This window comes from Rhamphochromis longiceps, linkage group LG10, assembly GCF_057381845.1.
Source record: "Rhamphochromis longiceps isolate RC_006_pf linkage group LG10, R_longiceps_female_GT1.1, whole genome shotgun sequence".
Lineage (NCBI taxonomy): Eukaryota > Metazoa > Chordata > Actinopteri > Cichliformes > Cichlidae > Rhamphochromis > Rhamphochromis longiceps.
In genome coordinates this window covers 29,719,609-29,741,293 of record NC_140566.1, presented here as the reverse complement: position 1 = coordinate 29,741,293, position 21,685 = coordinate 29,719,609, and the positions used below count along the sequence as shown (strand labels likewise).

General features: G+C 39.3%; 1 protein-coding gene across 1 annotated transcript in view; it reads left to right on the top strand.

Moving 5' to 3' along the window:
* Positions 1-21,685, top strand: part of LOC146661175 (F-BAR and double SH3 domains protein 2-like) — a 46,170-nt gene that overhangs the window by 2,292 nt on the left and 22,193 nt on the right. The window contains exons 2-6 of the mRNA XM_085421258.1: positions 1,326-1,423; positions 6,437-6,482; positions 15,360-15,430; positions 17,319-17,463; positions 20,490-20,623. Coding sequence (XP_085277384.1) covers positions 1,326-1,423; positions 6,437-6,482; positions 15,360-15,430; positions 17,319-17,463; positions 20,490-20,623 — 494 coding nt within the window. The remainder of the gene's footprint in view (positions 1-1,325; positions 1,424-6,436; positions 6,483-15,359; positions 15,431-17,318; positions 17,464-20,489; positions 20,624-21,685) is intronic.

Below are 21,685 nucleotides of genomic sequence, written 5' to 3'. Positions count from 1 at the left end.
ACTGATGGTGAGAGGATGAAGTGGTTATTTCAAAATTTTGGTTTTTGCCTGTGTTTTAGAAGCTTGGAAAACACATCAGATTCGACATGGCCAGGCTTTATTATGCATTATCTGGTTCGACAAAACCGACACCCCTGGGTGAAAGTAATTGGCGTCACAATGGTGGTTTAACTTTCTCCACCTACATCAGTCAAACATTATCAGAGGAGCTGGTGATAGGGATCTAAGACAATACGCCACAAAAAAATAAAGCTGTAATGAATCAGGAAAGAAATGTTGCACAAATGTGTCCAGCTGTGTAAAATAGACCTGCAGCAGATTAGAACCAAGCATGAAAACATTCATTTTCTGCATAACCAAGTGGATGGATGCAGATTCCAGTGACTGTGCGATACATTTTTATGCTGCAACTTTACAGAACTGCATTCCTCCATGTGTTGTTAGTAAGATACAGCTCAACAGGTTGCATGCAGTCCTGCAACAGAGAATCTATAACACACTGAGAACATGCTGTAAGCTAAACACCCACCCCCAAAATAAAAAAAAAGGTTTTACACCAAAACTCTGAACATAACCTCTTACGGAGTAGGTTATGCTTTCAGTTGTCATGGTGACCTGGCCAGGTAAGAAGAGCTCTCCGAAAACGCTGACTTTAAGCAAAGGTGTGTTGCTAACCCATTGATCTTGCTTCAGGTTTCTTGTTGTTGCTTTCTTGTATTTTGGCTGGGCATATTGTTTTGAACATCATACAATGTTAAAATAAAATGATCATATTTGATTTTTGATTTGTTTTGTTTTTTTAACAGATTTTCACTTTTGAGTTGTAATAAAAAAGTGGAAAATTGACCAAAATAATGAGACAAAACCTCTAAATCAGTTGATATTAATAAGTTCATTTCATATGTATTCATACGACAAGTTCAAAACACTCCTTGTGGTCAGTAATGAGACTCTTGGTCTTTTGATTCACATCCAATTAGAAACCCAGAGAGACCAATTCTCACCTGGTTGCAGGTACTGCTTGATAATGATGGTTATCACTTCCAGTAATGCCAATTATGAGCTAAGCTGAATCAGCTCATAATTAACTCATTCACTGCCATTGACGTCTATAGCCGTCAATGGCAGTGAATGAGTCAATGGGTTTAACTCATTCACTGCCAATGGCTGGCAGTGAATGAGTTAAGCTGAATCTACCCTCTAGAGGTGCTCCTGTTGTGATTGTGCAGGATGAAATCTCCTTGGTCTACCTGTATGAGGTTAAGAAGAAGAAGAAGACAGCTTTAAGGTGTTTCTAATGAGCCTTATTCTGTTCCCCTGTTCAGGTCCGGGTCACCCAGGAGTTGAAACACATTCATGCTGAGCAGATGAGCAGATTACAGATCAAACACCAGACAGAGTGTGACCTGCTCGAAGACCTGAGGTAAGCAAACACAGGTGCATCACAGGGTACCTATTAAATGCCAAGATGATTTTTCTGAAGAGGTAAAACAGTTTCAGACTGGTCCTCATATGCAAAGCTGTTCGTCTTCTAAAAGTAATTAGAGCATTTCCATGAACATGGCCATGAATCTTTTAATCTAGTAGCTGGAGATCAAGCATTAACCAAACACCTCATGCTCTTTTCCATCAACCTTAGAAACAGCACAAAAAATTCAGTAAACATGATCACAGCAAGTGACAGCACTCAGTTGAAAAAGAGGTATTTTATTATGATTTGCTAATTGGAAGCTATTGCATTATTCACGAGAGAGCTGCTGCTGGGAACAGAGCTTCTAACATCCTTGCCTGAGTTTTGGGGTGTGTTTAAATTCCAGTATTTAAGGGTCAAAATCTTTGGCTTTGGTTGTAGCTTCTCCTCTGCTCTCTGCTCCATATTTCTCTATGAAAATGACAACAAAGGAGGGAAACTAAAAGACTCACTGCACTGAAATAAAATGAGTTTGTATGAAATAGTGAAATAGGAGTGTTTTGCACACACAGACTTTATTTGACCAGGCTGCTCAAGTATGTCTGGGGATATATAGTACCATATACTCAAAAAACACATCATTTTCTCACTGAAGAGTCTTGATATTTGAAACAAGGACACAGGTTTTCCTGCTATGTGTATCACAATTCATGGAGTTTATCTTAATTGTCCACCATGTGGATGATTCTCCAATTCATTTGTTCAACGTTTACTTAACAAAAAATTGTAGGGAGTTTAGTCGCGGCTAAACAGCTTGCTGTGACCTTTCCCATCTCTTTTTTCCTTAACATCTGGCTCATTTGCTGTTATGGCACTCCTCAGGTCCTCAGCTTCTTAGCTGCTTCTCCAGCAGGTCTCCCATTCTTGCTCTACAGCTGGTATTGGTAGTCCCTCTTATGCCCTGAGATTCCTTCTACCACCACAAGTTCAAGCACTAAATTAAAAACACAAATTTGCATTGTATTTTTTTATTTTTCCTTATAGTTGTTCCTGGCACGCAGGATTGGTTAGTCAAAGCTGGTGTCTATAAGCATTAAAATTAGACTGTTTGTTGTTATGTTTGGACAAAGTGAAGCTTTGTGCTTAGCTAAGTTAGCAAACTTCTGGCTTCATGTACGGGCTACAGCAAAAACACATAACTGTAAGCCATTACTCAGTGCCGATTCAGGCATGTGCTGTTGTAAATATGTGAATGAATAAGTGTCCATAAAAAGTCAGTCAAAGCTCCTCAGAATCAGCAGATTTATTCTGAACAATGACCTTTTTGTGGGATGCAAGTTTTCTTTTTATACTATGAACATTTTAGAAATTACAGTCTCTTGAAGCACAGAGGGGTGGGCCAAAATGTGTTGCTTTTCTTATTTGCCTTTTTTTCATCTTTTTTGAGCCCTCAGAACACATTTAAGCACATTTTAGCTCTGCCAAAAGCTGCAACTAATTTAAATCAATTTATAGCCAAAGACTAGTTTTTGTTAATCTTCTCTTTCTTTTTTATTTAATCTCTTGATAATGGCACATTATCTACCTACAAAATGACAATATGATGTGATTTTATTCTGTAGTATCATTCTCATGTTTTCGTTTTACACACCTTAAAGTAGAAATTAAACCAATTATTTCTTCTCACGTTTTTCTGAGGCTATTTGAAGGTTGTTTTTCACTTTTTTAAAGAAACCAAATCCAAAAGTCAAAGTGGATTAGTCTATAAAACTGAGGATCGGGCCAAGTAAACAAATAGTGACACAGAGAGCTCTGTGTTCAGATGCGTAGTCATTTTAAAAGTTAAAAGCCAAAGGTTGTGGTTGTATCATGAGCCTTAGATTTGACAGCCTACTGGCTCCCCGCTTCCTGTCTGTGGTTGGTGGTGGAGCTGTGGACCTCCAAACAGCTGGAAGTCAAGGTCACAGAGAGCTGCCAGATGTTCTGACTACCCTGAACCATTCGCTCTGGGAGGGTGAGCAACTTTACTCAGCCAGGAACAATGTGAAACTCTGCTGGTACAGATTTTTTTAAGGGTCGCTCCTCAATCACTGACAAGAAATGATTCAGCAAACTTGAAATTACGTCTGGCTGTCAGCAAAAGCTCTGGTTGGGAAAATGGCAGGAAGTAAGTGTGGGGGTCAGTAGATAAAGGGAGCCTTGGAAATGCAGTGAAGAGGAAGAGAGGGAAGCTCCCAGGAAGTACAGCAGATTGTTTGGAGGCAGGGTGGAGCATGGAAGTCAAGTCTCGACATGTTTAACGACTTAATGATGATTTTGCTTCACTCGAATTTTTCCCAGGGCACTGACCTCTCTTCTTTTCTTAGACTTTGCATAAACTTAAGTTGAATTGTGATTAACTTCCTGTTATTGTGAGTAAAAAGTGCTGGTTTTCCACGAGCATCTCACAGAAAACCATAATTGAAATGGCAATAAAAAAAGAGCGGCGCCTCTGATATGTAGGCTACAAATGTAGGGCTTCTAGATGGTGTCATTAGAAACATCCATGTTAATTATCACAGAAAGAGGGCGGCAGCTAAGGGGATGGCGTGGAATGGGGGGAGTAATAAAAGCTTAAGAATAATCAGGAAGCGTGGTCATTTGGTTTTAAGAGTGTTTTTTTTAATCACAGTATGTTTTCAGATTCTGGTGGTTTCTGATGTTATTGCCACTGTTGTCTTTATATAGGTTTAATGACTTCTCAGGCAATTATGTTACCATTTCTTGTGTAGTATCACAAAAGAATGTTGCTTTCACACATGGATGACAAAGTTCACCATATCCACAATCATTTTTCAGTACTGAGGTCAAAAATTATCAGTGCTTTAGTCTGTAATACCTCCCTAATACCAGGTTCCTGTACCCAACTTTAGTAATGCGGGTATAAAATACCTGAAAAATGCTAGATGGGATAGGTTTGTGTGGGATACGTGGGATATGTTTACATCAGCAGATTCTTAATGATTTCTTGGACCTTTATTGTCAAGTGTTGCCACTTTGTCTTGAACAGGAGACTGGTCGATTAAACTGAAGAAAGAAATCAGTCAACTCATTCAATTGCAGATGTGTACAAATATTGCATGTCTGCTAATGTTAGTGTGGCTAAAATTAGCAGGTCTAGTTGGACTTTTTTTTTTTTTTTTTTGGTTTTCGAGTGAACTTGTCTGATATATCTAGTAGAAACGTGTCTTACAACAGTAGAAGTTACGTGATGTTTACATTATTGTTTCTAGATTTTAAGGTGCAATATTAAGAGAGTCTGTGTTCTGCAAAAGTAGGACGCTCTCATGACTCATCGTGTGACGCCACTGACTAGCCAATCGGTGGCATGCGTTCTGTTGTGCCCGATCTGGCAAAAAGGCTTAGAACGAGCAGCAAGTACACCATCGCTTTGCCGTCCTCCATTGTTGTGACTTTTGGCTGCGTTGCTATTAGGGCTGCCACAAACGATTATTTTGATAGTCGACTAGTCACCGATTATTTATGCGATTAGTCGACTAATCAGATCATCATCCACTGGACGTAAAACTACAGCTTATTGCACCAGCAGCATCTGCTCTTATATAACTATCATTAGCTTACAGCTTTAAGCTTTTAAGGTGCTAACTAAAAATAAAGACAAGATGATAGTTTATTGAATTTTAATGAAATTTGCAGATTGTTTCGGTGAAGTTTAATAAACTCCTTGCTATCTAAAATATAACAGGACACCGGAGTATATTCTCCAGCATCTCACACTTCTGATAATCAGCTGTCTGCTTGATGTTTATTCAGCTGTGTAAAAACTATAACTTTAATCTCAGCCAAACCGATTTACTCAGGAACAAATAAAATACAAAAAAAAAAAAAAAAGCCAAACAACAACATTTTTAATTTATCTAAGTGACTCATATATATTTAACCTGAGTCGCGAAAGACGGCGGTGGGTTTGAAAACAATTTGCCGGGAGTCCGGTGTTCTCACGGCGCTAGTGACCTAGCCCCCGGCTAGCTATCGAGCTAGTGGGTAACAGACGTCTCCGAAAACGTCGGAGCGCTTTTGAAAATATGTGGTGTCCTGATAAACTGAGCCGATATTTGAGGTTTACACAGCTACATTCTCGCCTGAAAATATGTTAAACGTTTATTTTGTGACCCAGAAAGAATAATAAGAGTAATATTAAAACTAACTAGCTACCGCCATTGTTGGAAACTAAGCTGGGCCGCGCTATGAATTCTGGGACACAGCTGCTTCTTCTTCTTCGGGGTTTAACGGCAGCTGGCATCCTTGTACATGCTGTGCTGCCATCTTCTGTTTCAGTCCGTTATTACACTCTTAAATCCTGCTATTATTCCTGCGTCTTTTGCGATCTTACAAAGCTTCAAACGACACGTCGACTATTAAATCAGTCGTCGACGATTTTGATAGTCGACGTAATCGTGACTAGTCGACAAATCGTGGCAGCCCTAGTTGCTATGACGACCCCATCCACCTTGAGGTGGTACTCAGTAGTAATGGAAAATGACTGAAACCGAGTCAAGCCAAGCCGAGTGCTTACTAGTGGAAAGGATACCAATATAATACCAATATATAGGCGTATAGCTAATATCAGCCAACATATTGGCCATGCTGATTCTTTCTTTTGTATATCCAAAATCCAATAATACTTTGTGGTAATTCCCACTGTAGTAGGTCTCTCCAGAACATTTTGCCACAAGGACAGGTACATACACTCAACAAGAAGAAGGCATATACCTCAAAGTGTCATTCTGACCATGCTATGAAAGCAATGTATGTCTGTGTGTTATTAGATGACAGTGAAAGATCATTTTGACTGGAAATCTGTATAGACTGGCAAGAAAATCTGAAGTTCAAGTAAACACAACTCATATTGTCTTTGCAATCCTGGTTTTATTTATGGATGCAAACAGTAGATTTGTTGTATGTTGTCTTATCCATAATTGTGCTGTGCTGTTTTACAAATGTACTCCCTTTTCTTCTCTTTAGGACTTTCAGCCAAAAGAGGGCAGCTATAGAGCGGGACTACGCCCAGGTAAGTAAATCTCTTTGTCGTCTTCTTCACGCCACTACTGATGCTCGTTAGCATCGCTGCTGTGCTGCCTTGTCATTTCTGTTGCTAAAAATATGTTTATTTGTTACGATGCAGCCCACCAAACACACCATATGACAGTGAGGTTGAGGATGTGGCCCTAAGAAAGCTTTTAGTTCTCATGTGGCCAGATAGCTCATGAATGGAAACCAGCCGCAGAAAAAAACACCACAACAGAGAGAAGAACGGCATCCACCAGCCATCCGCTGGCTCGTTTCCTCCTTGCTCTGTTGTTTTTGCCTGCAGCTTCCTAGAGACGCCAGTCGAATGTTTGAAAATCCCCTCTCTGTTCAGGTCTTGCAGCCCTGTGAGGAATGTCCACCAGCTCTGTGAAAAGAGGGGACTCATCTGTAGTTATCTAACCAGCAACCTTACATGTGTGTTTGCCCATGTGTGTCTGGTGCTCAAGAGGTTTATTGTGAAAAGTCAAACAAACGGAAACAGGATTAATCTGTTTTATAAGCCCAGCTGGTAGCTGAAGGGAAAGAACATCAGCAGAAGAAGAGAAAATGAATGCTTTTCTGCAGTGTGTATATATCTGTTCCTGATTGTTCTGTCATGCTCAAGAGCTTATCGTCCTTACAGAGCTTTGGTTAACATTCCACTAGACAGTGCAGTGTCAGTATTTTATGTCAACTTTACTAGCCTTTTGTTTAAGAAGCTAATTTCTTTTACTTCATACACTGTTGGGTAAAATAAGCTGATCAAGCTTTGAAATGAATACTCCGTGCCCCTTTTTTTGACTTGCAGAGAGGATGGACACTGTTAGCCTGGAAAAATTACAAGGGAAATGCCAATGAAAGTGATCGTGGCAATCTAACCAAAGACTGTTTTTCTTTTCCCTTAAACTCCATTGAAAAGTTGGTTTTATTAAGAACCCCACTGGCTTTTTATTAACAGAGGTTTTGGTTGTGACCACAGCTGTTGTAGACTCTAGAAAAGTGTTTTCTGTCACTCCAACTGGGTTCGTTGTTGTAGTTGTGCTGTTGCATCTTTGCTGCTCGCTGTATGTCAGAGATGAGAAGCTGCAGATCCTCGTTAATCTATGAAAGTAACATCTTCACTTCAGCTGTGATAGCAGCTTTTTCCTATAGATAAACAGGCTAATAAGTTTTTTTAAATAATATGTGTGGGCGTGTGTGAATAATTTTATTCACACATGCTCTTAAATATGTTTTACAGTCTCAAATGAAAGTGAAATGCTGCATGACCGGAGTCATTGACCATGACAATAAGAACGTGATTTTTATTACCTGAAATGCTTCCTTTGATTTAAATGACAGCATTGACAGCCAGAAAAATAGCATTCATCTAGCTGTTTGTCTCACATAATTGCATTTAGTGGAAACATCATCACTGACCCAAAAAACTATTTTTTTTACTGGCCATCAGTTATGTCAAACTCTGTAGAAGGAAAAAACACTCTTGCAGCCAAGGCTGTTCAGTTAATTGAAATATGTGAATCCCGCTCATTGCCTTTGCAGAACTCCTGGAGGGGTCATAGGAGTTTGACTGTACAGTTTGCATGCGTTTTATGGATCTGTGAGGTTCCCCAGGCAATCCTTTTGGGAGTACTGCGGGGCTACAGGGTACTGGGGTCAGTGTTACACAATATCAGTCTTTGTATAACTTAAGTGTGAGCTGTGTTGGTGTCCTTGGCACAGAGTCAAGCGCATTCTAACTGGCTGTTGGCCAGTTTCACCCCCTTGTCTCCTGTATCCTATTTGTGATCCTCAAGGAGACAATCAGAAGGTGTGAGTACTGAGATCACAATGTTTAATGCTCGATTTTTGTGTTGACCCAAAAAAAAAGAAAAGAAAAGAAAGTTACATTTAATCTTTATTATTTGGATTTAGATTTTTCCCATAATCAGTCAACCCTACCTGTAGCTCTCCCCTTAATTAATGTGCGTACAAATGAGTGAATCTTGACCTTTGGCTTTTATACACATTCACTCGCAAGTGGAAGACCTATTTTTGTCTAGTAATGCTGAAAATGTGTAATTTACCCAGCCTTTAAGATTTTAAATGGAATACAGGTATTACAAGTATAACTTACTGGGATCCTCTGCAGATTCTTTAATCCGGTCAGATTGGCTGAGGCACATAAATGCTTGATTTTATTTAATTATTTATTTATTGCCAGATTAATCAATGATTGGTTGGACTTTAAAGTTTGAAGTTTTGATTTGTGTGGGGTTTTTTTGTTGTTGTTGTTAATTAGGGCTGCCACAAACGATTATTTTGATAGTCGACTAGTCACCGATTATTTTTGCGATTAGTCGACTAATCAGATCATCATCCATTGGACGTACAGCGTACAGCTTATTGCACCAGCAGCATCTGGTCTTATATAACTATCATTAGCTTACAGCTTGAAGTGTTTGTGCTAACTAAAAATAAAGACAAGATGGTAGTTTATTAATTTTTAATGAAATTTGCAGATTGTTTCGGTGAAGTTTAATAAACTCCTTGCTTTCTAAAATATAACAGGACACCGGAGTATATTATCCAGCGTCTCAAACTTCTGATGATCAGCTGGCTGCTTGAAGTTTATTTAGCTGTGCAAAAACTATAACTTTAATCTTAGCCAAACCGATTTACTCAGGAACAAATAAAATACTAAAGAAAGCCAAACAATAACATTTTAAGTTATCTAAGTGACTTATATATCATGTTTAACCTGAGTAGCGAAAGACAGTGGTGGGTTTGAAAACGATTTGCCGGGAGTCCGGTGTTCTCACGGCTCTAGTTAGCCTTGCCCCCGCCTAGCTAACGAGCTAGTGGGTAACAGACGTCTCCGAAAACGTCGGAGAGCTTTTGAAAATATGTGGTGTCTTGATAAACTGAGCAGATATTTGAGGTTTACACAGCTACATTCTCGCCTGAAAATATGTTAAACGTTTATTTTGTGACCCAGAAAGAATAATAAGAGTAAAGTTAAAACTAACTAGCTGCCGCCATTGTTGACAGCTGCGCTATGAATTCTGGGACACAGCTTCTTCTTCTTCGGGGTTTAACGGCAGCTGGCATCCTTGTACATGCAGTGCTGCCATCTTCTGTTTCAGTCCGTTATTACACCCTTAAATCCTACTACTCATTCCTGCGTCCTTTGTGATCTTACAAAGCTTCAAACGATGCGTCGACTATTAAATTAGTCGTCGACGATTTTAATAGTCGACATAATTGTGACTAGTCGACTAATCGTGGCAGCCCTATTGTTAATGCAGGTCTATGGACCAATTTCCTCCATTGATGCTGTCAAAACTTCCAGTGTGGGTACATAATAGTTGCTCGATTGGCTTCACACAATTTTTTAACAATGCAGAAGTAAAAAGGGACTTTTGTGGAGGAACTTGATTGTAAGAGGCATGACAACAGGACCGGGGTAGTGTGAAGGTGAATATTTTTGTGGTGAACTAAGAGAAATATTTATTTAAACTTCTTTGAGAGAGACGAGTATTTGAAATAAGCTGTTAAATAAGCCTGACTTAATAAACCAGGTTTAAATGTACTAGGTGTGTATGGGCCACACTGAATTAGACAGCTTCAATACCCGTCATGTGGACAAAACACACACACATTCAAATATATTGTTCTTTACAGATTGTAAAAGAGGAAACGTCACCTCACATAAAATACATTTTCCTATACCAAGAAAATAGCAAACTTCAAAACCACTGAACAACAATAGATTAATGTGTCTCCAATTATAAATTCATCTATAACATCACAAAATGAATTTGGGCTTATAGCCTCATAGGCTGTTAAAATTATGTGCATGTGATATTAATATTTAAAGGTACTTATCAGCTGATCTGTAGGTAGACTAAGAGGAAGTAAAGCTTTTAAATAAAAATCCCTGTTGACACAAATGCAGAGAGGACATTCAAATAGAAACGTGTGAGTATCCAGCTGAGAGTTGAGCTCAGGCTGCAGATGAGCTTCAGTAACCCGGTGCATGTGTGTTTTATTGGATATGCATGCCACAACGTTTCAAACATTTTATCCTCGCATGTTTAATAAACACGAGACCTTGACAGATCTTTGTCAGATGAGAGCACATCAGGTGGTCTTTTATAAGATAACTGTGAGAAAGTATTTTGATTAATAATGAATCACCTGGGTTTTTAAAAACTTAGTTGTTCCAGATTCTCAGGTGTGCAAAGTTCAGGGGTTTTTTTTGTCTGATATTTGTAAATATTATGGCAGTAAGCTAAATGTCTTGGGCTTTAAGTGTTTGATCAGACAGAAAAAAGAGGTTGGATTAATGTCTGCGTGGGAATCGGGCATTTATTTTTTGCTGTATTCAAAGATTTAAAGGATCAGACGCTTAATGAAATGTTACTTTGAGCCATAAACAGGAGAACAGTAATCAAACCCAGTCTGTTTGTAGGGGAGTAAATTATGGCGTCCGTGTTTCCAAAATGATAATCAGTTGTTCTTCACTAACTATATGCATGATCTGATTTTTCTCAGTTTTATGTTATTTATCAGCCAAAACTTGGCAAATAAGACAACTGACGCCATCATATTTTCCTTTATTTGAGTATTTGATAAGTAGAAATCGTTTCCTTGAGCTCTGAGATGATCTGATAAGCTGTTTTTCAAATTTTCAGATGTTTTACAGGCTAAAGGATTAACCAATTAATGGGGAAAATGATCCCTAGATTAACTGATACCAGAAAATACCACAGCACAAAACATCCGTAATCAAAAGTCCAACGTTTTGTGACCTGTTTAAACATCATATGAAGTTTCTATTTTGGCTCTTTTGCTTCTTTACATGTCAAAAATGAGCCTTAAACAGAAGAAAAATAAGTTGACTAAACACACTTAATAATATCGTCTCGTATATGTATTGTAAATTTGGCAGACTCATTAATCTTTCGTTGCAGGCCTGAAATGAAGTAAATGTCTTCATTGAGTGCTGCATTAGGTTCAAAGGTGTTCTGTGTGCCTGGGTTGGGCTGCCTCTCAGTTATGTGATCAGTTAGAGACCCGCTGCCAATGGTTGAATCAAAGTGGGTCAGAGTGTCTCTGGATTTCTTGTTCCTTTTGGTAACACCCCCCTCTTTCCAGTTTTTTCTACCAAATCTCTTTTCTTTATGCGCCTTTTTCTTGGTCCCTTACACCTGCAAGCTGCTATAGCCATTAGCCGATTGCTATTCAGACCACACGGTGTGATTTAAATGTCCCCCTCTGTGTGGCTCTTCCTCTGCCATCCTCACATCCCTCCTCCTCCTCCCCTGTCCTTTTTCCCATCACACCATTCAGGCGTGTCTGCGATGCTAGCTCAGTAGGCGAATCTCTCTATCTGCAGCTCACAATGGCCTGGTCTGTAGTGCCTTTGAAGCTTTGGCACCAAGATCACCAAGACCAGTGGGTTCAGAGTCCTGGCCTAGCCTGCCTCAGGAGCGCATGACAGGGCCTGTCTTTTCACAGTGGACAGAGAGAGGATAGACGGGCTCACATTCTTGATAGGCACGAGTTAAATAAAAAGAAAATGTTGACATGAAGTGGAAAGTCAGTTTGTCTGCACCCAGATCTATCCACTCTAAATTCTGTTCTGGTGGTATTGTTCCCCAGTTTAAGCCCGGTAATCCTCACAAAATAAGATGTTTAAATGAAGTGAAGCCAATCTGTTATTACTATTATAACTGATCTATAAATGAAGTTTTGCTGCTTTTTTTTCTCCTGGTGTTCTCACATGCATTACTATATTGAATATAATGAGTTTGATTCTGGCATGAAATTAATACAAATAAATTTTAGGTATTTATTTTACTTTTGTGGGATTCATATATTGCTGTATGAGATAAATGTCTGCACATACCATTTGAAAACAGTAGCAAATGCTTCAAGCACACCACTAACAGGCTACCTGAGGCTGTTATCTGGAGACAACAGACAAGATTTGGGTTTTCATTTGTGTCCAGGGTGAGATTAGATTTGTTTCCCAGGTTGTAATTTGGGAAATGTGTTCCCTTTTCTGCTCTCCACACAAGTGTTTACCTACATGGGACAAAACCGAAGCCTTGGAGTACAAGGCAAGAATTGGGGCTTAGTGAAGGTAGCTTCAGGTGTAACCCTCAGTTTTCAGAAAGCAGCTCACTTTTTTCCATGTTAGATCGCCATGATAAGCTCTGTTGCAGACCTAACCTGCTGTGGAACAGGTTGTGTTCAGGATTAGAGGTCAGCAGGTACAAAACCACCTACTACTGACCAATAAAATCTCTGGAAAATATCGATCCAATCCAGGAAGATCTCTCAGACCACTGTGTGCAGATAGTGAGAGGTTCTTTCCCTGATGAGCATCAGCATGAAACATGAATTCTTCTTCTTCTTTTATTCCTCTCATACTCCTCTTGGCTGCAGTTTGAAAACAGTTTTATTCTATAAGCCTCATAGCTCTTAAATTAAATTTGGAAGCAGTCTAAGCCTGTGTTTTAATGTTGTTTTCTATTCTTTACTCTGTGTCAGACTGTTAAATGCTACCGAGCTGGAAGATTGAAATGATCTTACAGTCGTGTAAACATTAATTTAACAAAATAAAAATTGTAATTATACATCAGATTATCCATTGCCTTTAATGACAGAGCTGTGATAAGACTGCTAACTTACACAGTCAAACACTTTTCCAGCCTTACTGATTAAGGCTTACACACATTTAGACAACATTTTTAATAATACGCTTTCCCTCTAAGTCATACTGCTGCTTTGTCTGCAGCAGCTGTGCTGCTTTCAGCCTGTATTATGTGTTATACTGCCAAATATTTTTCTAAAATTAGTTTTATCTTTGTTTGTTTAAAAGAATACAATAAAATAAATATAAGCCCAGTAGACATATCCATGTTTCTGCTGCCAAAAGCGCCTTTTCCATCTTAACTCGCTTGTAGCCAAATTGGGAAACATTGCATTGAGTTATTCAGTTGATAGCCACCTACATGTGACCACTTAGCCTGATTCATGATGTTAGGTTAAGGGAAGCCAGATAAGGTGACCTGGATATGCTGAATTTCCTTCATATTTCACTTAAATGCCAGTTTTCAGTGTAGCTCAGGCTGCTACTCGCCTGCAGATTCTCATCACACAGATATGTTTGTAGGATAAATAACTAATACTAATACTCCAGCCTTTTTATTTAAAGCGTTGATTATTTTTAATACGAATACTGTCGCTCCAACATTATATGTCTGCTGCTAAAGATTAGGGCTGCCACGATTTGTCGACTAGTCACGATTACGTCGACTATCAAAATCGTCGACGACTGATTTAATAGTCGACGCGTCGTTTGAAACTTTGTACGATCACAAAAGACGCAGGAATAAGTGGCAGGATTTAAGAGTGTAATAACGGACTGAAACAGAAGATGGCAGCATTGCATGTACAAGGATGTCAGCTACCGTTAAACCCCGAAGAAGAAGAAGAAGAAGAAGAAGCAGCTGTGTCCCAGAATTCATAGCGCGGCCCGGCGCAGTTTCCAACAATGGCGGCAGCTAGTTAGTTTTAATGTTACTCTTATTATTCTTTCTGGGTCACAAAATAAACGTTTAACATATTTTCAGGCGAGAATGTAGCTGTGTAAACCTCAAATATCTGCTCAGTTTATCAGGACACCACATATTTTCAAAAGCGCTCCGACGTTTTCGGAGACATCTGTTACCCACTAGCTCGTTAGCGAGCCGGGGGCTAGGCTCACTAGCGCCGTGAGAACACCGGACTCCCCGCAAATCGTTTTCAAACCCACCGCCGTCTTTCGCTACTCAGGTTAAATATATATGAGTCACTTAGATAACTTAAAATGTTATTGTTTGGCTTTTTTTTTTTTTAGTATTTTATTTGTTCCTGAGTAAATGAGTTTGTCTGAGATTAAAGTTATAGTTTTTACACAGCTGAATAAACGTCAAGCAGACAGCTGATTATCAGAAGTGTGAGATGCTCCAGAATATACTCCAGTGTCCTGTTATATTTTAGATAGCAAGGAGTTTATTAATCTTCACCGAAACAATCTGCAAATTTCATTAAAATTCAATAAACTATCATCTTGTCTTTATTTTTAGTTAGCACAGACCTTAAACACTTAAAGCTGTAAGCTAATGATAGTTATATAAGAGCAGATGCTGCTGGTGCAATAAGCTGTAGTTTTACGTCTAATGGATGATGATCTGATTAGTCGACTAATCGCAAAAATAATCGGTGACTAGTCGACTATCAAAATAATCGTTTGTGGCAGCCCTACTAAAGATATTCATGTTTGCTTTTCGTCAGTTTATTCAGGTTAGCGCACCTCTCTGACATACCAAACATACTCAGTCTTCTCCTGCTCTCACCCTGTCCTGCTATTTTGGCCCTTCAAAGGTTAACCTCACCATTGGCTGAGGTGGAGGAACCTAATATATCTCCAGGACTGAATGTGGTCTAAATAAATTACATTTTTCTGCTAAAAAAAAAAGAGCCCACGTCAGCATAAAAACCAGCAAGTGAGCCAGCATCCAAACAAGGCTCTGGCTGACAGGTGAACGAGTCCATGCACTGTGAAGTCATTCCATAGAGAACATACTTTATAGTGAATGTGGACAGTTTCATATGGCTTACTTTTATCACAGCTGTTTTTACTGAGTTTACTCTATCTGTGCCTGAAGGGTAGAGTAGAGTTTGTCTCTTCGTGCTCTGCCCACCCGCTGGTTTATAGGACAAGGTCAGGGAGGGTCACAGTCCTCTGAGTGCATCTTCTGTGAAGAAGAGACGTGTGAAATGTGGAGTGGTGTCAAAGGTGAAAGGTCACCGCTGCTTTTGTTTTTCACTTCCTCTTTTGCAGGCCCTGCAGAAGCTGGCAAATCAGTATTTAAAGAGAGAATGGCCAGAGACAGAAGAACCGTCAGACCACAGGTAAATTCCTTCTCCAAAACACACAGATGCTGCTTTGGACTGTTTATTGTTTATTGATTTTGTTTATTGTTGTTGTTTTTGTGTGTGTGGGGTTGGGGGGGTTAAGCTGTGGTGAGGGGTCCTTGTTAAAATTTTGTGCACTCTCAATCACATCAAGAAAAGATAAAACATGGCACGTTCATCTCATACTATGACAATAATTTCTCTTGAATTTAATCTTTTCTGGTCTCATTATTATTATTATAGACATGCACAAGTACAACTTTTTCCCTTTCTGCAACGATACCAGCGCCTCGCTTTGGGTATTTGATCTAAAACTAGTGCTAAGTTGTGAATCACTCCTTTACATGTAATGCAACGTAAAATGGCTTTCCTAACTTGGTAAAATAAGATATGACTGAACAATACATCCAACTATATAAAATTAATAAACAGAGAGAGAGAGAGAGTCATCAGGCTGCTGCACACTGCTGTCATTTACGGTCACACGGTTTCTCCCTTTCCTGAACTTTCTCACATTCATGCGTTGGGTGTGAAGCTGACAGACACAGCTGAAAGGAAATAGCATTAACTGAGGTGACAACATGTTGTCATACAGTAAGCGCAATAAAAGCATTACAACAAGTGTTACAACACGCCAAGGTCTTCCTGGATTCTACCTCTGACATTAACCCTTTGATCTCAAGTCATCAGTGGAAACACTAACTCTGTGCAATCAGAATAGGACTTTTTTTTTCCCTTTTATGACGTTGTCTAGAATATAGTCTAGAGATAACTTCTACCTGGCCGAACACAATGACAGTGAAAGTAAACTAGGGAGAGAAGGCAAACCAAAGCATTGTTGTCACCAGATCTTTTACGTCGTGTCAGCTCACTTCGACCACAGTTTGCAGTTAAAATTTAAAAAAGAGAAATAAAATTTGTTGGAGCAGGTAGGAAATACCTGCAGGTTGCCATGCTGTGCTTCCTCCATCCTTTACTCAGCACATAAAACAAAGAACAGCATAGAGTTGAATTAAATAGATCTGACCATTGTCACTGATACTTGATCCAGCTTTAAGAGCCAGCCTCAGACTCCTATTTCCATCCCTTTGGTTTAGATTGCTAAACTGTCTTTACTCTACTTCATAACTCTGAGAGAAGATACAGAAAAAACACTAAATATGTTTCATTTTTGCAGTAGTTTATTCTGCTCTGAGCTCAGGGTATCAGATATATCACGAGCTCTCCACCTGCTTCAGGTTGTAGTTAAAGTTGTTCCTCCTTTATTTGACGGAGGACCACCACAGCAGTGACCTAACCAGCATTCCAACAGCTTGATAGCAGCGGCTGAACTTTCAAAGTAAAAGCAAGGGTATTGTTCGACAATAAGTCAATGACGATGTTATCTCGGGTGATTGAAAAAAAAAAAAAAGAAAGAAAAAATGTATTTGGGTGGTGGTTAAAACAGCTGGGCGTCTGAAACACTGAAATCCAGCTTGTCAAATGTCACATAACAGTGAGCTGATTATATCGGGCATGGACGTCATTTTGGCCTGTGGGAATTTATAACATACATTTCTCATTAATCACAAACAGACTAAACATCTAGTCTTAAATAATTATGTTAGTAAATAATGAAGCCTAGACTTTCCATCCTTCCTGTATACAGGTTGTTGCCCGTATTTACTCACACATTTATCATTGTTGGTTCAAATCAGGGAGAATTTTGGATTGTTTGCTTGTTTGCAGGGTCGTCATACATTTGAGTTCACGCAATAGCCCGATGGGACGTCAGACCATATCCTATTTTGTTTAATAGTGCATCTCTAGCTGTTTAGTTACTCACTTACCATTCGTTATGGCGAAAAATGTCTCACTGCATCAATCTGCGTTTGTTTGTTTTTAGGAACATGTATTGTGTTTGGAGGGCCTATTTGGAGGGTATGGTCCAGGCAACGCAGTCCAGAATAAGCACCTGCGACAACTACAAAGTCCAGGTGGCCGACGCAGCCAAGACAGCACGACTGCAGAAGGAGCAGCAGCTTAGGAAGGTATTGCAGGTCTCACTTCTGTCCTTACATTGACGTGCACTGCTGTACTGATGCAATGCAGGGTGTTTATCTTGTTTCCCCAAAGTGAAAAAGGGAAGTTGATGGTTTTAGAAGCATGATGCTCACATTGGTTACTGTTTAGACCTTCAGACACTAAATAATGCTGTTTAACCAGATGTTAATGGCTCTCGTGAACTAAATCCGAAGACGCCTTCTGTCCTCAAACAACCACCTGAAAATTGTAACAGTGGAAGCTGAAGTCAAGTCGGCTGGCTTCCTATTTCATGCACACCAACAGGAACAAAGTGGCTTTTATTATTTTTAACACACAACACACAAATGGTGTGACATGCCCACACACTAATGATAAAGTTCTGCTTTTCATACTTGCCTGTTTCTGTAAAACAATGATGAAGTCACAGACTGCTCGACTGCAGTTTTCCCTGATGTCATTTTTATCTGCCCTTTTTTCCATTTCGTGTAGTGCTGTCATCCCCAGATAGTGTGCATCAGTTATGATTGCAGCACAAAATGGGAAAAAAATGTTGTGATAAAGTTGTTAAATTGCTATATAGTACTAATTATCCTGAAAAATAGTTTAAAAATATGATGTTAACCCCAGTTTGTTTATGTACTTTCTGCATGGTGGGGGTTATTTAATTGTGACACATGAAAGGCCCTGTTTAACATCAGTAAGGTTGATAAGATGGAAAATGAATCCCTTTCTTTTATGGGCAAATCAAAGGACAACATAACACCTAAAGCTTCCTAACGTTTGGCTTCAACAGCCCTCAGCCCAAGTGTCTGGAGAAGTTGGCTGACGCCAACATTAGGTTGTGGTGCCACAAGCTAAATTCCACTTCTGAGAGAACCATGGCCGACTTCAACAGAATCTGTCAGACTGTTTGCATTATGTGAAAGTTTCTGATAAGGAGCAGGCATCGGTAATTATCAGTTACCAGTGGCTGAACCTGTGGCTACACACAGGACCACACAGATGTGGTTTAAGACACACATGGGTTTGCCCATATGGTGACCATGTCAGTCCAGCCCAAACTGAAAGAAAACATAATATAAAATAATCATATTGAACTGTGTCGTTGTGTAAACACTAAGTCAACATGCTTATGAAGTGTGTAGAAAAACTAAGTACACTGCGTGATTCGGTAGCTGCTAAAGGTGGATCTATAACTTGAAGTAATTGTTTTCTGAATTATTCAGTCTCTCACATTATAGGGGAATTTTAACCCTCTCTGCTTGAAAAGTTGGGATTTGCAGGCATTCATTTATGTGCAGCTCTATTAAGCTCCCACCACAGTTTTTCAGTCAAGTTGAGGTCTGGACTTTGATGGGCCATTCCAACATTATGATTAATTTCTTATTAAGCCATTCGATTGTAGATTTACTTCTGTGCTCATAATCATTGTCCTGCTGCATGATTTAAATTCAGCCAAGCTTCAGCTATTGAACAGCTCTAAATCTAGAGTACTTTGTTATACGGAGGAGTTCTGGAAAGTGCCCAGTTCCTGTGGCTGCAAAACAAGCCCAGATCATGACCCCTTAACTGCTGTGCTGACAGTTGGTTTGAGGTGTTTGTGCTGATAGTCTGACCTTGTGGTGATTTTGCTGGAACACTGACTCCTGGTAAGTTTGGGGCTTTGTGTTATTACACACCTGAAAGCTTCAGACCTGAAAACTTGCAAAAACTTCTGCTTTAATTGAGGTGATCACAGTTGATTAAGTAGCACCTGGCTACTACTTACCCTCTTAATTCGCACAGAGGAGGTAAGGGTGTGTTTAGATCTTTTTAAATAAATGACAGTGGAATATGTCATGTGTTATTATTCATCTGAGCTTGTAATTACCTAATTTATTAGGACTTGGTAAGGACCAGATGATTTTCTTAATTTTTGTTGTGCTCTGATACACAAAACTTTGTATTTTCACATAACTTTATGTATTCCTAGTTAAAGTTTATTTTGAAAGTCAGGCAGTTTTTGAGACGAGAGGGTGTATGTACTGAAAGGAGGACTGTTCAAGACATACAAAATGAAGGTTAATGGGAAAAGAGTGCTCACAGGAGGGAGCAAACATCTGAGCAGGCGAGTCACTAAAAAAGAAACTTCATAACTTCAGACAGGCTTGCCGTTATGGTGCTCCTGGAACGCAGCGTCACTTTCTGGTAAAAATCCATCACAACGATGACGTTGCAGAGTAGACATAGTCACATCTTCCTCGTCTTCAGGTCAGTGTTACTACCCAGTGGAAAGTGCAGGTTCTTGTAAACGGTGTAATAAACAGTCAGCCTTTGAAGGGCAGAGTTCACAATACTGTCTCCTATTATCATTTAGAGTTGCTATCAGCTCTGCAGTTAGCTCTGCACGTCTGGAGTTTTTTTCCTCATCGTAATGTCTGACGCCTCTGTGCCACGTTCTGGTTTCTAATGGCCACGTTCCAAAGCCTCAGATCAGCTGAAACACTCAGTTTATTTAAATCCAGGTTGAAGACTCACCTGTTCTCAGCTGCATTTGAATAAAGCACCAAATCCACACTTTAAGCTTAAATTTCAAAACTTACATTTAACTACTGATTTTATCTACTGTTCTGATTTTATCTGTTTTGATTTTATATACTGTTGTTTGTTTGTTTGTTTGTTTGTTAATTAGTTAGTTAGTTTATCTGCTTGTTTTATTCAATTTTAAATCATGCTTTTTATTTGTTCTTGTTTCTAATGTCTCTGTAAAGCACTTTGAATCACCTTGTTGTTGAATTGTGCTATACAAATAAACTTGCCTTGCCTTGCCTTGCCTGCAGCCTACAGTGCTGCTCTTGTTGGGCCTCACCTTTTTGGGAGTTTCCATCAAAGCTCCTGTATGTAGCGTGTGCCATGATGTCATTACTCACTCCATGTGTTGTATAGATATGCCTGAAGGGTATTTGCATATTTCTCAGTGGTTGCATGTAGATGTAAAAGCCCTTATTTGTTTTGTTTTTTGTTCTCGATGTCTCCAATTTGATGTCATCAGTGTATTGAGCAGCTGACTGTGGTCCAAGCTGAGCTGCAGGAGTCGGTGAAGGAGCTGACCAAGAGCAGGAAGAAGTACCAGGAGGCCGAGACGATGGCGCAGGCAGTCCGAGAGAAGGCAGAGCTGGACGCAAAGTATGATCCAAATTACTCTACTCTCTTTGTTAGACTATTCTAAAGTAAAAACCCTACAGTTTAATGATAAGTATTTGTTTGTGGAAAATGTCCTCAGTAGCTCAGGGTAGTAATGGTAAAATGGTATCTATCTTCTTTTCTGTACCAAAAATCAGACAGATTCATGACTTTCTGTCATTTATTTTGAAAAACTTTCACCTCTCTCTCTCATTGGCAGCACTTCTAACTGTAACGTTTGATCCACACATGGCTACGGGAAAATGTCCCTTTGGTCTGTGACCTCTGTAAGCACTTTCCTGACAAGTTTATGGACTCAGTGTCTAATTTTAGATCACACTGAATGAAATAAAGTGCATTTGGTAAATTACAGTGATCCTAAGAGTCAGAAAGAGGTATCGTCATGGGCTATCCGCTTTTTTTCACAACCTGTGAGCCAATATGTGTGGAGTTTCTCAGTTTCTCAGTCAGATCAGAAATAAAAACCTCTTGTGTATTTTTACAATTATTTCTCCGTGACTAAATTGAAAAGTGTCTTGAAGTCACTCAAAGGGAGTCAGAAAAAGCAGACTGCCATGCTGGACTGGAAATAAACTGATTAATAATATGACGGTGATGTTGTTGACGCCTGTTTGCAGATCAGTTAATTAGAACAAACTCCAGTTTTGCTGAAAAGCACAGCAAACAATTATAACTTGTATGTACTGGGGTTCTTCTGTAAATTAATTGATTTGCCTTCCTTCTGTCACTGAAAACTCCTTCGTATTAAAAACTTGCAAAACTTCGACATAATCTCTCCTATTTCACTGAAAACAAGAGAAATTTCCGAGGTTTAAGTTAACAGAAATAGTTTCCAAATCAGATGTCACAAATCAGCTCTTAAATTCAGATCTGAGCACATTATTTTGCTCTGAGTGGATCAAAAGTTCCAACGAAAATCAAAGCACATTTTAGTCGAGAGAAGAAAATTCTAAAAAAACAACATTTTTTAGTTTTATCAAACAAGCAGCTCTCAGGCTCTTTGCATGACTCGATGGAGGCACTTTGGCCTGGCACAACATGAAC